At 38.9% G+C, this 18,424-nt stretch overlaps 1 protein-coding gene across 1 annotated transcript in view; it reads right to left on the bottom strand.

Moving 5' to 3' along the window:
- SGCG (sarcoglycan gamma) overlaps window positions 1-18,424 on the bottom strand; it is a 105,930-nt gene that overhangs the window by 24,784 nt on the left and 62,722 nt on the right. Inside the window, exon 5 of the mRNA XM_059825241.1 lies at window positions 10,750-10,869. Within this exon, the coding sequence (XP_059681224.1) occupies window positions 10,750-10,869 (120 nt within the window). The remainder of the gene's footprint in view (window positions 1-10,749; window positions 10,870-18,424) is intronic.

The raw sequence follows: 18,424 nt of genomic DNA, 5'->3' as shown, positions 1-18,424 counted from the left end.
TCATATTTATTTTAGACTATTCTATACATAGCACAAATTCTGGCATGTAGCTTCATCAAAGATTTCCCCCTATTTTTAGGCAGACTTGCTGAATATAAAATGGTATTTATGCACGTAAAATTGTAATGACCGTGGGATCAGATAGTTCCCCTCCTGAAATATGAGTAGTTTCATCCCAACAGGGAAGAAACAGTGATTACCGCTATGTGGTTGTACATGCGTAGGTAGCGGTGGTACAGGTGTAGGTGGTGTAGGTGGGGCAAAGCAAGTCATCGGTATGAAAGGATTATTTGCGTTGTGCGGCTGCAGGCAAATGCATCTTAAAGCCCAGGCATCCAGAACCCAGATGAAGTTCGTGGCTGCAGATTCTTGAACTGTTCATCAGATCCTTCCTGTAAAGGGGCTACTATGTAGCCTCATCACCTTAATATCAATACCCTCCTGAAAATCAGAGTCCATGGTTTTGTTGTCACAAATAATTATTTTAATATTTTTTGTAGCCCACCTAGTTTTAACCTTTCTCTTTCTTCTTTGCATCTAATGCAATGTACTCTTGCAATGTACTTTGTGGTTCTAAGTTAATTTGTGCTAGAAATGCTATGATTACTGCTAAAGACAGTAAATTTCAAGACTGGAATTCATAGCACAAAGTGCAGCATGCAATGGATGCTGGTCCTCCTCTGAGAATTTATAGTGTGAAATAGAAGTAAGATTGAATGCTTAGAGGATAAACCCAAATAAGGACTTACATGAATTTTAGGTCCTGGACATTTAACTTATTTAGGAATTCTGGTTGCCTGTAACAGCACAACAGTCAATTTTCAACCTAGGTCCAAGGTGCTGAGGTTCAAGAGAGCAATTCAGATTGTAAAAAAATCGTGGTCAGGCAGTTAATGAAGTGCCTAAATATTGCATGTTCACATTGCCAGTTTCCACACAGTAACACCCTCCAGTTCCCCTCCACACATAGCTGCTGGCAGAAGAGAAGGAGGTAGCAGTATCTAAGTCTTGCAAAATAATGTGATGATGATTAAGTATCTGGCTAGAAGGCAGAAAACGTGGTTTGCAAGCCCTCTTCATCAGTGTGAATATTGACTTGATAAATGCATCTACTGCACTGAACCAGGCAACAGACCAGGTAAATTGTTGGTGTAACATTTCTCCCTCCTTCAGATCCTCCTTGTTCAGTGTGTGTGGAGCAGCTTTACAGAGGGGCCTCATGCCTCTGCAGGCAGGCCTCATGTAAGTGCATGCCCTACTCTGTATCTTTCTATTTTCAGCACTAGAGATATGTCCTACCAAAAGAACTTGCCCAAAACTGCAAGGTCCAAACTGTCCCCACAATAGGCAGGCACCCAACCTCAGTGGGAGCCTCCCTGTTGGACCTGGCAATTCTCCAAACACCTCCATTTAGGTTGTTCTGAGGACTAGCATCATTGCAGTATCACCAGCTCAGTGATCATCTCCTGCCTAAGCTTCACTGTGATCAGGGGACTAGCTGAAGCAGTACAAAAGCCCCTCAGTTTGAACCATCTTCTTGAGATGGCCCGAAAAAGCAGCTAAACACCACCAGCTGCAGCAAGGGTAGAGTCTCTCACCTTCCGTTCATTGGCTTTGTGAAGGCACTCATCCAAAATTTGGGAGGCCTTAGGGTGAGTGATCTTCTCCAGCTTAGAGGATTCACATATCTAAGCGCTTTTTGTGTAAATATGTAGCAAGGCAATATATTTTAATAGCTCGGATATTACTTAACATGGCTTTTCTGGCTGCTCTTTGAATTACACCAGAATACAGTTACCTCAGGAAAGAATTCGGGGCTGTAGAAAGCCCTAAGTCAGGGCTTTGGACTCCATCTAGAGAAACAAACTCTTAAGACCCCTCTTGAACTGCAGGATGGTCAGTATGCATGCATGCATGTGCATGCTTATTTAAACATTAATATTATCATAGTTAACATATTAAATGCAAATATATGTGCAAACAAAAGAAAACTGTTTTTTTATGTTTTCTGTCTGGAAGACCTGATGAGATTGGGATGAAAAAGTGAAAGTACATGTAGAATCAGGCAGAGGGAAGGAAAGACAAGGGGAAATGCATGATTAGAAAGTATGGTGTAGATGGTATAGATGTAGTATTAGATGGTATTAGATGTGGTATAAAGGGAAAAGGATAATAAAAATTAGTGGGGGCAACGACAGAGAACATGGTAAAAGGAAAAAAAGTGAAATCAAGGGATACCATTAAAAATTAGCACATTGCTGAGCCAACTGATAGGGAGACTGTCACTTCATGAGGGCTGGGGGAAAGTTCTCAGGATGTCCTAAGAATGCATGAAACGTGCTGCTTTTTGAGAAGAGCTCTAGCTGAAATCATGATTCTTTAGCATGGAATCTCCTTAGCTTAGATGGAAGAGAAGTGCACAAAATAAAAGAATTACCATACTGAATCACTTCACCACTTCAAGGAAGCATGGATTTCTAAGCTTCTATTTAAATTTTATTTGGTTGTTGATATCCTCCTCATCAATTTAAATAGATGAGTCTTTCTGGAGTCTGCTAACTGGCATGAATACAACACTGGAAAATATAAAATCCATTAATCCAGACAGGACTTCAACCCTTCTTCATTAGCATTAATATTATTTTGCAAGATGAAACCTAAAGGCTGGCCAGACATAGTTAATTATTCTCCTGTTCTTGTATTTGTGCTGGTGGGGTGTTACAAGGTGGCAACCTTACCCATTGGGGATGATGAAAAAAAAACCCTAAGGAATTAAATAAGTTTGTCAGAAAAAGCTGATTTGGTACAACTAAGATATTTTGCAAGGATGCGCTGATCTGTCAAAACTTCTGACTTAGTTTACTTGCCAGCTAGAGGTGGCAATGAATTCAAGTTTTTCTTTGAGCAGAGACTGCCTCAAATGTGATTCTTCTGACACTGTGGTCCTTTGAGAATATGTCATGATACTTCACTGTCCTTCATTCCACTACGTCCTACCCAACAATTCTTAGCAAAGCAAGCATTTCACTGTTTTCCTCGCTCAGATTTTCATCTTGGATTACAGTGAATGGGTTGTCATTTTAGTGAAATATATACTGCCACAATAGTATCTGTGCTAATAAAAGACTTATCTTGTCAGTAACTTTGAATGGTCTCCAAACACATGATTTATCAGGGGAGATAGCTTGATCTTAATGTCTTCCAATTGTAGTTCTGGGAAGTCTTCAGGTATATCTACGTTAGGAGGTAATGTGACAGGAAAATGGTGGATTTATAGAGAGATACACTTCATGGTAAAGGCCTGCTGCTCATACTATACAGATTTAGGGGATTTTACTTTGGACCAACTCTAGTCTCATCCTGTGGATTTAAAACATATTTGCAATTTTGATGAAGTAAATGCATTCTTGGAGCCCATTTCTCAGTTCTGTTTCATCCAAAAGGAATCCACTGTATTCAGTCCCTGATTCCTCCATGGTATAAATCAGAAGGATGGGAGAACTGCAGAACATCAGATCTGCAGTAAAAGTGCAGTCCTGACTGAACAAAATGCTGTTGCGGATGCATATTTTGCCTTGATGACCTTGGAAGGCATTTTAAAATTTCCTTTATTTTCCCCATCCTTTTTCTTACACATGCATGCATCGACTGTACCAACATACGTTCTACGGTGTGCTCTTCCACTTGGGTATGGTTTTCCTTTTCCATTAGACAGTTCCTTTTCCATTAGACAGTTGTTAAAATTTTTCAGCAATTTTCAGTACCAGGTTAGCTATACTGTGTCATAGGATGAGGTATATCCGTCCTGAGGCTGAGCACCATGCCTTCCTGCTACTCTCGCACATACAGGGCGACTCTCCTTTCACCCTTCCAGCCTGTCCTTCTTGAGGAGCTTCTATTCCAGTGAAGTATTTTGAGTGGCACATTTATAAAGCACCTTAATTGTTTGCATGTTATAGTATGTCATTACTGTAGATACAATCCTCCGATTGAAAGCACTGAAATGGCCAGTGCATACTGGAGCAGCTCCATGGAATGGACACCAGTCTGACACCGGTTTACTGCTATTAAAAATCTAGTCTTATATTTGCATTTTCATAAATTTTCCTGCTATGTCTGTGTGTAAAAAACCAATTTTTTATTTAGCCCACTTGCTATAAACCATATAGTTTCAATTATTAGAAAGATTAGGGAAGGAAATCATTGCTTCCATTAATATTTTGCAAAAGTAATGTTAATGTAATGTTAACAGCTATTCACAGAATCATGACATGGCATATCTAGCCATCAGAGTAATAATCAGAATAAAAGGTAAGCGGAGCCTAGTAGTTTAACTACATGAACACAGTCTATTATCTTCTACCTCTGACAAAATAATAAATAATGACTTCAAAAGGTAAAGATGTGTGTCTCAAACTCAGCTGGTGAGTCTTGTCTCCACATTAGACATCACCAGCATGGGCAGACTCTGAAAAGCTCTACTCTGTGCTCTGCCTGATTTTCATGTAATTCCTCTGTCATCTTTAGAAATCCATACAATCACTTATAATTATCAATTTGTAGTTCCAAAATGGATTAAAAGTGGAATTAAAGGTCGTAAGTATTTGTACCAGTGGCTTCACGGAAAACCACAAGAAATTCAGTTGCACTTTTTCTCACAGACACCCCGGTGAAAGTCAAGAAACTGAGGTACCGGAGTATAAAAGGCAAGCACAAAATACTAAGGTCCTTTAGCAGATTAATTAAACACCATCTTCTGTACTTCTCGCACCTTTTTGTATGCAGTATAACACTGGGTATGAAATTATTAAATACATTTATATCTTTGAATTGTGAACGAGATGACAAGCTTGGCTGATAAAGGTAATAGTATGGGTGTAATAAACTTCCATAGGCATTTACTTTGATGACACATCACATCTTGATTAAGAGATTAGAGCAACACAAATCAGCCTGGAATGCATTATGTGGATTAAAATTGACTGATAGGTCATAAAACATAATTGCAAACAGAGAACGATGAGTGAGGGGATGTTACTAGTGGGGCCAAATGTGATGTAACAGTTTATCATGGACTTGGAAGAAAAAGAGTAATTACTGATGATAGGAATACTGATGATAGGAAATGGCCTCAAGTTGTGCCAGGGGAGATTCAGACTGGATATTAGGAAAAATTTCTTTACTGAGAGAGTGGCAACACAATGGAATAGACTGCCCAGGGAGGTGGTGGAGTCACCCTCCCTGGAGGTATTCAAGGAGCATGTTGACGTGGCATCGTGGGACGTGGCTTGATGGGCATGGTGTGGTTTGTTTTTGTTTGTGTGGTGTTGTGTGGTGTGGTGTGTTTGTTTTTTTGGGGTTTTTTTTGGTTTTTTTTTAATGGTTGGACTTGATGATCTTACAGGTCTTTTCCAACCTTAGTGATTCTGTGATTCTGTGATTTCAGATGACACAGACACTGGGAAAGAGGTGATAGGAATGTAAAGGACAAGTCACTAATAAAAGGATCTCTCAATTATTTTGCAAATATGACTTTATCAGGTCATTTAGGTTTAGGCTTACCTCTCTATACATGAGCTCGCTTCTCAATTATTTAAACTCAGACTAACTTGTCTAGTAATATTTTCTGATCCTGAATGCTTTGCTTTGACAACATTCCTAAACTTTATTACTCACAAATCTACTGCTCTTTGTAATTAAAATTCAGAATGCCCCGCTGAGTCTTGAGGTCACTTTTAAAGCCATCCTCAAAACTAGATCTGCAGCCTGCTCATGAGTGGGCTGACAGGCTGCTGGGGACACCTTGCAGCAGGCATGGGATGCCACATGCCAAAGGTGCCCTCACGATGTCTTGCTATGGGACGTGCAGAGCTGCAAGGCACAAGGAAGGAAGAGCTCATGGCAGTGGAGGGACCTCTTCTGTCTCGCAGGCTTTCCTAATTTCACTCTGGGACCTGTTTATATACAGCTTTTTGTATTTCTCCTACAGCACCTTTTAGAAATAAGTTCACATTTGGTGATATAAAAATGAATAGTGTTTGTTTGCATTTGAGATATAGCTTGGTAAGATTATAAAAGAAATTATATGACCTGCTTGTCTGTCTATGAAAGGGATGTGAGCTGACAAATCAGATGCCTCTTCTGGTCTAACTTCTACATTCCTATCAAGGTTTGGACTTTTTGCATTAAAGATGACCAGATGCACACAGAGAGACATCAGCAAGAGGAGCCTGGCAAAATGGATTGGAGGAGAGGAACGAACAACTATACAAAGAGAGATTTGTGAGGCCTCAGTACAACAATCATGGCTCCTGAAGCCGTGTTTGAAATAAGCCAGATCCTTGTTTTAGGGATCTGCTCCTGTCTCTTGATCCGGGATGGCAGGTCTCTTGGTCTAAGCACTACTGTGGCTCAGAAACAAAGCAGAGAGAGCAGAGAGAGAACAGAGAGACCAAACTCCCCAGAGGAGACCAGCTGTATTGCTGGTTCTCAGACTGTGCAAACCAAGAGCATTGGAGTCAACACAAAAACCCAGCAATTACAGCATTTTAATTAAACATAATGTTTCCGAATGCCTTTATAAAACAGCACTGTCATTGGAGCATTCCCTCCTCACTGGCAGAGATTGAAGCCCATACTTAGCAGTGAACAACTCTGGGGATCTCACCCTCTGCTTTGCTTTTCGAAGGTGAACCATGAAAGAGGAAGAAACGAGGGAGCATGTAGCCAGAGGCAGAGCTTCACTTTGCTGGCAGACATCAAGAGTGCTCGCTCCCAGCTGTCCTCTCATGCTGGGCACCTAACACTTTGTATGTCAGTACTGAGCACTGTTCTGGGAGGTGGGACTGCAGGATTGGAGACTCCTGGGCCAAGGAGGGAATTCAGCCTCAGTCTTCCACTTCCTAAAATGGGACACCCTGCTCTGAAAGACAGGTACGTGCTATCACTTGCATGGAAATACAGGAAACATCAGTGTTAATGCTCCAGAGAGAGGGGGGGTGGTGGTGTAAGACGAAATGAAAAGGCTTATTTACATATTCTAGAGCTGTCACCCCTAAGCAAGAGTAAAACCTTGCCTTCATGTGAGAAAAATTTCTTCATCAAACAGCATTAAGTTTGAACAGCATGACATTAAAAAAAAAACACACCTCAGGACAAATTTTTTTGGAAAATGGACCTAAATTGATTTCTTTTCTTCCTGACCTACTTTATCTTTTAAACTGTAAAGAAATAACATTAATTATGATATGAATATTACTATATTTACTATTTTATATACTACTGTTTATGAATATAATATAATTTAATCCTAAAATACACACGATCAAGATACTAATTTTCTTAACGAGAGGACTGAAGTCAGCAAGTTTCATTAACACCCCTCACACACTATCAAGCAAGGACTATCTGGTTCTTCAAAGTCTAACAGAATGTTTATTCATACTCTCAGATTGTCTCCTACTTAACTTACCTTCTGAGCGTAAGCGTTTAAATTAAACACACATCTCATTGCAGTTCAGCATTAGCTACTCAAACTGAAAACCTTTCCATAGAACAGAGCACTAGAAAATCACCAGTAATACTCAGCAAATACTTTTAAGAGATTATGAAAGACAAGCAAGCAGAAGGACAAATAGTAAACTGGAGAAAGGGTGATATAATACACTTCTCTACAAAGATACTGATCACCTCTGCCTTGCCAGCTTTTCTTCAAGAACAGTGGAGGGTAAGCAACTACCTTCTATGAATTTCTTATGTACTCATCACCAAAATATTACCCTATACAACCATCAGTATATATATGAATTATTATTTGTACATTTTGCGCAGTAGTTGAGACCATTTTAGAACTGCTGAACGTTAATTATTTTTCTATTGTATATAATTTTATTTACTTGGGCCTATTTTCTCCCTCCTATGGACAGTCTTCTACTTGGCAAGTTTGCAGAGCAGGCAAGGGAGTGGAAAAACAGGACTCCTATAGTCACAGACTCCAGCCATTTGTGCAGAAGAACTTTGTTTCCAGCCAGTGCTGTGACTTCACTCCTTCTACCACGTCAGTATTGCTAGTTACAAAGCAGTCGGCTCTTCACCAGCCAATACACTGTTACAAGGTGAGTTTTGCTCTTACCAATGCCAACTGACTGTATAAAACCCTACCAGAACAAAACGATAATGTTCGATACCTCTGTAGCTGCATAATAAATGTCTGCAAGAGATGCATCACTTGTTTTTCTTGTGGTTTATTTATCTTTCTTTTTGTTATTTTCCTTTTCATTACAATATTATTATTATTATTATTATTATTATTTTATTTCAGTTATTAAACCATTCTTATCTCAACCCATGAGTTTTCTCACTTTTACTCTTCTGATTCTCTCTCCCATCCCACCGGGGTGGGGGGAAGTGAGCGAGCAGCTGTGTGGTGCTTAGTTGCTGGCTAGGGTTAAACCATGACCTGTCATCTAAAATACGCTTGTACATCCTGCCTGGCCTCCAGCTGCCACGATCAAAGAAGTGTCTCCTGTAGGTGCAGCGATACCATGTGGTGTCTCACATACCCTAAGGTGTTTCAAACACTGCCAGATGCTTATGTTTAAGAGTCTGAACTCAGCCGCTACATTCAAGGGAGCAGAGCGAGCCATTGAGCTCATCCTAAAGTAGACAACCGCATTTGATTGGCAGAAGAGCTCTCCACATGCCAGGACTAGGTGTCTCCTTCAAGGTGAGATGAATCATGCTCAATCTGCATTAACTGGGAGTTCAATTCAGTTGTCTAAACATGGGCATCTAGACTCGTCTGTGACCCTGTGGGGTATGTGAGACACTTTGCTGATCATGGTTTTCCGCTGGCATTTGCTCTTCTAAGGAGAACAGAGAGAGTCTGACGCTATTTTGTTCTACCACATGGGCCAGAAAATGTCTGAACTGCAACAGTATGAGGTCAAACATAATAAATTGTTGGAAAATGACAATTCCTGAGGTGTTGGGTTGGATTAGCTTATTCTTAGGCTTTTTCATTTTTCCTGAAATACCATAAATCTCAGACATTTGCATTCTGCTGTATTATATTTTAGTTAGAAACTGTCGGGTTTTCTTACAAATTGTTACTGAGCTTTTCATAATTCACACAAATAAGGAGAAGTAAAATCAAATAGTTCACTATATTGTACATAAAAAACTGCAAAATGTTCTTTGTGTATTTTAAGCCTGAGATAGTCTGTTTCTTATGGTGTGAACTTTTCAAAATTTATTTCACATTGATCTTGTTCTCTGTCTAAAATGTTTAAAAAATTATCTCAGTATGCAAAGTATTACTAATTTATCCTTCATGCTAATAGTATAATTTAAATCACAATTTTAATAAATTAATTTGATGCAAAGTAGGAATGAAACTCCTCTTACTTACATTAATTTTACACTGAAACAACCTCAATGACTTTAATGGATTTGCTTTTGAATTGTACTACAGCGTAAAAAAGAAACAGGCAATGTGTCTTTCCACAATATCTGCTAAAGTAAACAATTACCCTTGCAGTGTAAAGATTAATATTGGGCAAGTCAAAATACATGTTTTAGCATAACACTTTCAACTCATGTATGAATGATTTTTACTTACTTTGAGCAGAGATAGACCTTTTCCAAATCAGTTAACAATTATGCAGTTTTTCATATCTTTGTTAAACATGCTTTTCTATTAAAGTTTAGCTTCCCTTGGGCAAACAATAATTATTTGATATGGTTTCCTGGATAAACAAAGTTGTAATTTCAATTAGGTTAAAAAGTAAAAAACTTAAGATAAGACCCTCAGGCATAAACAAAATTTATTAACACAGTTGTTATAACTTTGGCTTTGAAACACTAATTGTATAGTTACTACTACATTTATAATTTTGCACAGTAAAATAATACGAATATATTCATTCAAATTAAGACCTCAAGATTTCAGAGGACCAATAATTAGCAAAAGTTAAACATGATAGTTGCAATCAGGTTAAAAATATTAAAAATGTAATTGAAAAGTTACAGGATAATTTCAGTATTTCCTTTGATGGACTCTTCCGCTTAAAGAGAAATCACACCTTGATGTATCTGTTTTAATGCAACCTTACTCCTGGAAAATGAAGGTTGACTTTATCAGGTCATATGAAAGGAAATAGCTTTTCATGTGATAACTGCGACATCTTACTTTTCGTAAATGAGTACTTTGGTGATTTGCAGAAATAGCCTAAGACAAACGTCTTTTCACAGATGACATTTTAAATATACTACAAATACCATCCTGTGACATATGTGCTGTACACAGAGCAGAAATACAGTGGCTTTCACTTTGAAAGATAAAACCACATAAAAATGTGTGAGAGAGCCTAAAAAGTTTTCAGAAATAAAGCTCAGTACAACTCAAACTGGAATATCTAGATTTTTTTCAGCCTCAGTTAACAGTGTGCACTGGAAATGTTAAATAATTCAGAAAAAAAACGCACTAGTACACTTTCAATCACTAATGGCTTTAAAATAAAATACACACATACAGAGATAGATACATATTTATATATACGTATTATTATTTTGCTGTTAAAACTTTTTACTGATTATTTATTGAAAAAGGTAAGAATATCTTCAGATTTCTATTTCCTAATGAGGTAAAACCAGAACTTGTCTTCACACACAATGATGTATTTAAAAATGCCATTTTTATTGTGCTTTTCTTGTGGCTATTATTTGGGCATTTCTTAAACTGTTACAAACCTGTGACTCGAAGTTTATCTGTGCCAATTACAACCTCATTTTCATCCACTGTAAAAAGTGGCTTGCCGTCCTTTGAGTTGATCTGAAATTGCTGACCGTGGAATTCTACCATTTTAGGACCTGCAAAGCACAGTAGAATAATGGAATAATTAGATCAGATTTTTCAATTTTCTATGTAAGTTGCTAATAATTTGAATTGTGGTCTTAATAATTTAGTGACTTATTCAAGTACATTAAGGATCATGAAACACCCAGATATTCAAAGGATAGTGGCCCTGTAAGAACTGAAATTAGAGAAGTCTATTTACATGATCTAATTTGTTGTTCAAACTGTGTTCAACTGTACCTGAAGTCATGCTTTCAAGTTGGGTTTCCAGATAACTTAGGAAATCCCTCACGAATTGATCAAGACAAACAATCATGTTCTTGGTGTTGAAACTGCTAAGATTCTTTGATCAATCTATCATCTTTTTTTTTTTAAAAAACATAGAAACTATTTATCAAAGTCTTTGCAGCATCATCCCTTTTGAATAGGGAGACTCAAATGGTTTAAAATGACAAACATCCCACGTCAGGGCAGGACCCTCAGCTCTTCATAACAAATGCCAGTTTAGCTCCACATATCTAAGAAATATTATGGATCATGTTCTTAGAAGAGTTTCAAAAGGCTGCGACAGTATTTGAAATTGGATCTGGAACTCCAAAAATTAAAATTATTGTGTGCAAGAGAGTCTTTACATATTACCAGATCCTAAACTCAGTAAAACATTCTGTTCTACAGTGTTGGCTTGGTAAGTGGATATAAATCAAACCCTTAATATTCCCCTTTCTAACAACCCAATCAATTGAAAATTCACATCACATATGTTTGAATGTCTATTTCACAGAATCATAGAATTGTTTGGGTTGGAAAAGACGTTTACGATCATTGAGTCCAACCATTAACCTAGCACTGCCAAGTCCACCACTAAACCATGTCCCTAAGGGCCACATCCACATGTCTTCTAAATAACCTCCAGGGATGGTGACTCAACCACCTCCCTGGGCAGCCTGTTCCAATGCTTGATAACCCTTTTGGTGAAGAATTTTTTCCTACTATCCAATCTAAACCTCCCCTGGGCACAACTTGAGGCCATTTCCTCTTGTCCTATTGCTTGTCACTTGGGAGAAGAAGAGACCGATGCCCACCTTGCTACAACCCCCTTTCAGGTAACTGTAGAGAGCGATAAGGTCTCCCCTCAGCCTCCTCTTCCACAGGCTAAACAACCCCAGTTCCCTCAGCCGCTCCTCATCAGACTTGTGTTCCAGACCCCTCACCAGCTTCGTCGCCCTTCTCTGGACACGCTCCAGCACCTCAATGTCCTTCTTGTAGTGAGAGGCCCAAAACTGAACACAGGATTCGAGGTGTGGCCTCATCAGTGCCGAGTACAGGGGCATGATCACCTCCCTGCTCCTGCTGGCCACAGTTTCTGATACAGGCCAGGATGCTGTTGGCCTTCTTGGCCACCTGGGCACACTGCTGGCTCATATTCAGCCGGCTGTCCATCAACACCCTGAGGTCCTTTTCTGTGGGGGAGCTTTCCAGCCACTTGTCCCCAAGCCTGTAGCGTTGCATGGGGTTGTTGTGACCCAAGTGCAGGACCCGGCACTTGGCCTCGTTGAACCACATACAACTGGCCTCAGCCCATCAATCCCGCCTGTCCAGATCCCTCTGCAGAGCCTTCCTACCCTCAAGCACATCAACACTCCTGCCCAACTTGGTGTCGTCTGCAAACTTACTGAGGGAGCACTCGATTCCCTCATCCAGATCATTGACAAAGATATTAAACTGAACTGGCCCCAATGCTGATCCCTGGGGAACACCACTTGTGACCGGCCGCCAACTGGATTTAACTCCATTCACCACAACCCTTTGGGCCTGGCTGGCCAGACAGTTTTTTAGCCAGCAAAGAGTATACCCGTCTAAGCCATGAGCAGTCAGTTTCTCCAGGAGAATGCTGTGGGAAATGGTGTCAAAGGCTTTACTAAAGTCTAGGTAGACAACAGCCTTTCTCTCATCCACTAAGTGGTCACCTGGTCATAGAAGGAGATCAGGTTGGTCAAGCAGGACCTGCCTTTCATAAACCCGTGCTGACTGGGCCTGATTGCCTGGTTGTCCTGTGTGTGCCATGTGATGGCACATGGCATTTGATACAGTCATCACCTAAATCTATGTTCATAATTAGAATTACAGAGAATGATCAAAGCAGTTAAGACCCCTTTTCAGCAATTTTTAATAAAAGTAATTCACAGACCATCCACGGGGCCGAGAGGCATTGAGCTGTTTTTTTCCCACTAAGAACCTGTCTTACCATGCCTACTCCCATAAACGTTAAATATCTTCCAGGCAGTAATTGTCAAAGGAAATAGGACTTTTTGTTAGATCTTACATTAAAATGGCATTAGGTGACGGATGATTGATACTGCCAAGAAATACATTCAAGTATTTCCTAAAATCTGCAAGGTAGCTGACACAAGAGATGCATACCATAAGGTCCTATACAAATGCTTATTGCTTCACTCAGCAGATGCGAACTGTTGCTTTTAGTTGCCCACCAAGCATGGAAAGGGCTACAGAAGCCATAATGTCCTAAACTAGGGCAACAACTTTAAGGCATAAAACCCAGTACTGATTGTACTTGAAAATGGTCAGGATAGAGGGCTGAACTCTGCAGTACATTGCTGGACATGTGCACCCAGGCACAGTCTTACTGATCTCAGTTTGGCTCTTCTCTAAAGCCCCTCTGAAGCACATGGCTTTATTTCTGAGAAGTGTATTGCAAAAAGGGAGCTCAGAAAATATCTTCATTCAGTGAAAAGGCGTTAAACGGTCTTTTTTTTTTTACGGCAAAAGAAGCAGTTCTGGGTAAGTGAAGCAAGGATGGATCCCTGTCAATGCTTTCCTAGAAAATCTTGGTTAAGGTGTTTTATTGTTCCTGTTTCTGTCCAGCAGCAGTAATGAAACTGCCCATTTATGTAGCGTAGGTAGATCCTTGTTTATTCAAACAAACCAAAGGCCTAAGTAAACTGGCTGTTATCAACTTTTTACTGGTGCTGCAGGGGCCAGTTCCTCATCCTTCCCATTTATCCAACATCATGATTACAGTGCTCAGCACGAGTGTGGCAAACACAAACTAAAGCCTCTGCTGTCTGACATGGTACACGTCGACTGATTCAGGCACACTGAGGGTACCACGTTTTTGCTGGAAGGAATTTAGGAGTGATTCTCGGTCTCTTCTGTCGAACATGTTTTACACTGTATAGAAAAGGAAGGTACTATTTGGAGCCTTTATTTCCGCCACAGGAAGGGAACTCAAGTATCCAGCTTCCACGGTCAATACACTGCCTGTAGGACTCCTGAAGAAAAGTTGCACTACCATCTTTTCTTCTCCTGATGCTTCCCATTGTCAGACCTTATTCTAAAAAGCATGCAATTAAAATACCTGCTGGATTAGACCCAGTAGATGAGATAGAAATGAGAATGCTTACTCTGTAGGCTCTGACAGGGTTAGGTATTTTTCTTTTCAGTGCTGTCAATATTTTAGTAGGTCTAGCATGCCAGATGTAAATATTTTTATATAGCCCTAGAATATTTATTGATTAAAAGAATTAATAACTGAGTGAGGATCCTGAGGGCTTACATTTTAGGTATATGCACTTCAAAGTAAAGTAGGTGCCCAAGAACTTCCACAGACTCAGTTCTAAGCTGTGAGTTTTTATAGTATGGGTAATCTTTAAAATACTAAATAGAAACTGCTGTAAGTGCATTTGTGCAAGCCTGCAAACAATATGCAGCAATATCTCTGAAAGACAACTCAGAAATATATACTGTTAGTTTATATATAATTGCTAATTATTTACACATGATCACAGAAAAATACTTTAATATGCTGAAGATACTGTATGTTTAGAGGGAATGCCGTCTACTCATTTCCTTGGCACAAAGGCAGTCAGCTTTGAAAGTAAATTGCTGGGCCTGAATAGTAGCACATCTGTTCTTTCCTTCTCAGCACCTTGGTAGACACAGAAGTTTTCATTGAGTATAAAGCATTGGAAAAAACAATGGATTTGAAAGAACTGGAGAAGCGTGACATGATTTGCACAAGGCCTAACTTGGTTTTGTCTAGGAGTACATTTATGTTCTTGATTTGCCAATTTGCTGAATCTATTTTACAAGCAATCTTGTCAAAGAAAGATTTTTCATGTTACTCATAGTAAGAACAGAAAAGAACTACCTCAAACAGCATGAATCGATTAATTTAATTTGTACATCTGCATATTGCCAGAAAATTGACAAGGTTTTGTTAATTGGATTGTTATGGAATGTAGATTAATTCACAGAGAGATGTCACAAAAGAAAATAGTTGTAAGATATAGGAGCTGCTTTGAATGTTTGAATTTAGGATCAATATATACACACACAATAGCATTTACATACCTTGGACCAAATTATTTTTCTCTCACCTAACCAAAGTAAACAAACGGATGTTGTGCAGAGTGACTTTCTCAGATGTCCTCTCTCATGCAAATTTCAGGCATGGTGTCCATACAGAACATCATACTGATACAACTGGAGATGCAATATATACTAGTTTAATTAAACTGGTCCATATATGGACTGACCGTATTCTCACAGTGATTGGAACAAGGCTGGGATTCAGCCTTTCCACTCCCAGCTAATTGTTTTTAACATTAGACCACATAAGCCCATTCTTGGTCTCTCCTCTTTTCTTCCACTTAATTAGTATCTCATTATTCCAGGCAAGGCAGAACGCCTTTAACAGGAGAAATTGAGGGAGTCCTACCCTAAAATAATGAGATAGGGGAAAAACAGAGAAAAATCTCCTTAGATAGAAGAAGAACAAGAGGTATAACAGGATTTGTAGAAAAGTGTTCATCCTGGCTGAGCAGTAAGTTTTAGCAAGCTAATGAATACATCTATACTAATAAATTAGAGAAAGTCAAGTCAGAGGAGACACAAGCACTGCCAATTTCTGCTAATCTGGTAGCATGCTCCTTGGCACCGTCTTGACCTGTGCCATACAGTGACCTCCCAGACAATGCCCCCGACCAGGGACTATTCCTCGCAGACATGATGGATAAAGCTCTCCAGCTCTGGAGGGAAGTGGGCTTAGCTGTGTAATGAGAGTTGTGCCATGCCATCTGCCCCTGGGGCAGACTGTGGGTCCTGGCCTGGGTTGGTTGCTAATGTAGACATAGTCTATTCCTACCTGCTGAACACTTTCCTACTTCAGATGTTTCTGGTCATGCACTGAGGTATTTAGAGATTTTTATTGCTTAAGAAAAGTTTGGTTCCTATTACTCTTAACTTTTTTCTGCGCAAGAGTTAGGAGAACCTAAACATTGAATTTGAGCATGTAGAGGGGCAGTTAGGCAGGATCTAAGACAGATGCATTGTGAACTATGCTTATTATAATTTAAAGCTAGACTTAAATAAGAAAAAACACTACAAGCACTGAGACCATTCACTGCACATTATATACTTTCCAAAGGAGTCTTAACTGGTGACTCTTTGAAACTACATCTCATGGCCTTGCCCATGCTGGATTTGCATCCAGATTTCTCTCCTGTTTGATCCTGGTCCTTACAGGCTTAAATAAATCTTTAACAAGAATCTTTAGGTCCATAGTTTTCTCAACACAAATGCCCCAGTAAAGTGGGACAAGGATAGTCCTATAGATAATCCTCATTATCAAAGAATGGTATGGATGATAAATGATGCATTTTAAATCTTTAGAGGGAATGCTAGGGTAAACCAAATTCAAGCATATGTTTTATTCATGCTAGAAATGAGACATCAGTATATGTGGAACAACTTCCAAAAAGCAAAAATAGGCTTCTAAAGAAATGCAGATAAATTTATGTAACCAAAAGTAGCCATTAATTTCTCTTAGTTGTATTTCACAATACACATGCCCTAGCTGTATTGCAATAAAATTAATTGTATTGTGATCCCAGTAAGATTAATTTTCAGCTCATAAACAGCAGCCAGATTCAATATCTGAAACTTTAATCTCCTAATTCCTAAATGCATTTTGTTTCCAACCCTAGTATATTAACTACATGTAAGTCAACTAATATTATATAATCATACTTGTTGATAAAATCCTACAATTAAAAATGTAACATAACTGAATGCAGGTTATAGAAAGCATTTGAACTGTTTCCCCATTGCTGCCAGAGGCATCACAGGAATTCCCAGGTCAATCAGTTACCCTTGCTAATCAGGCTGACCAATAATTGTGCATTGTTTCTTTACACTTCCTGCTTTAACACATGCAGTTCTAATATAGACCTCGTATGTGATCATCACATCACATCACATCACATCACATCACATCACATCACATCACATCACATCACATCACATCACATCACATACCATTTGACACTGTGGATGCCACTTTAAATGATGAAAAATTGTTCCAAAACCAATTGATCTATTGCCTGCAAAAGAGCACACTGCTAAACAGCATTCCTTTTTGTTTCTCCTCCTCACTCTTGATGCCCCTAGGTGGTTTTCCAGGGAAGGAAAGTCTTTTGTTTAGTGAGTCCATTCCAGTGCGAAAGTATTTAAATATATTCCCTTCTACTGCTACCCAACCTTTGAATTCCAGGCCAATACAAACGTAGAAGGATAAGACAGCAAAGAATCTTCTATCAAAAATAGGGCCTCCCATAAAATACATATCCACAAAGACTTAACATCAATGAAATTGGTAACATGTAGGCAGACTCTTCAAATCAAGTTAGTTCTGTCAAGTCCTAAGCACTTTTAGTATGTCTCTAGATCTTTCAGAAGAAAAGGCTTTCCAACACTGAATTTATTTATTTAATTTCAGATCTTTTCCTTTCTTACTCTCTTCTGCTATCCATTATTTTTGGTAACCTATGGCTGTCACCTACTCTGTATTCTTCACTCTTCTCCTACCACCTAGAATCATTGAAGTGTTGCATATAAACCAAAATCCTGAGTTTGGGGTATTGCCATGCAATTTCATTTTTTAGTTAATTTTTATTATATTAAAGCACCTTACTTAAAATAAGATCTCATTAAAATTGTATTAAAAATGTAATACTCCTACAGATTCAGTTCCAATTCCATTAGAAATACCATACCAATAAATGTAAAGTCATTACTTTCAGAAGCATAAAATTAGTCAGATTTTCATATGGAATAGCATGGAAGTACTTGCTGGTCTTTTAGTAGAATAAGCACGTTATTACAGAGAATATGCAGCACATTGCATATATACATTTAATGGCATATCACATGTCTCACATCACCTTTAAAAACATCTCTAATATATTAATAGAACACTTGCTGCTCCTGTTTCCTCTTTTTCTCTCAATTCTCCTTTTACATAATGGATGCAACAATTATGCCCTCTCAGATCAAAGTAAGGATGCCTTACTGTCAGCACTTCTTATACTTTGTTGTTCTCTACGGTTGAAGACAAGTCTAGAGATCTTTAAAAAATTGCTTCTGAATGATCAATGCAGACACTGATTGTGCAGACACTGATCATGCAAACAGTGGCAATCCAACCTAGTGTTAGGTATTTAGGTGGTAGTACTTTGCCCTCTCAGAGTGATTTAGGTAACTAAACGTCTT

Source organism: Gavia stellata, chromosome 1 (assembly GCF_030936135.1).
Source record: "Gavia stellata isolate bGavSte3 chromosome 1, bGavSte3.hap2, whole genome shotgun sequence".
Classification (NCBI taxonomy): domain Eukaryota; kingdom Metazoa; phylum Chordata; class Aves; order Gaviiformes; family Gaviidae; genus Gavia; species Gavia stellata.
This window is presented reverse-complemented; position numbering and strand designations above follow the sequence as displayed.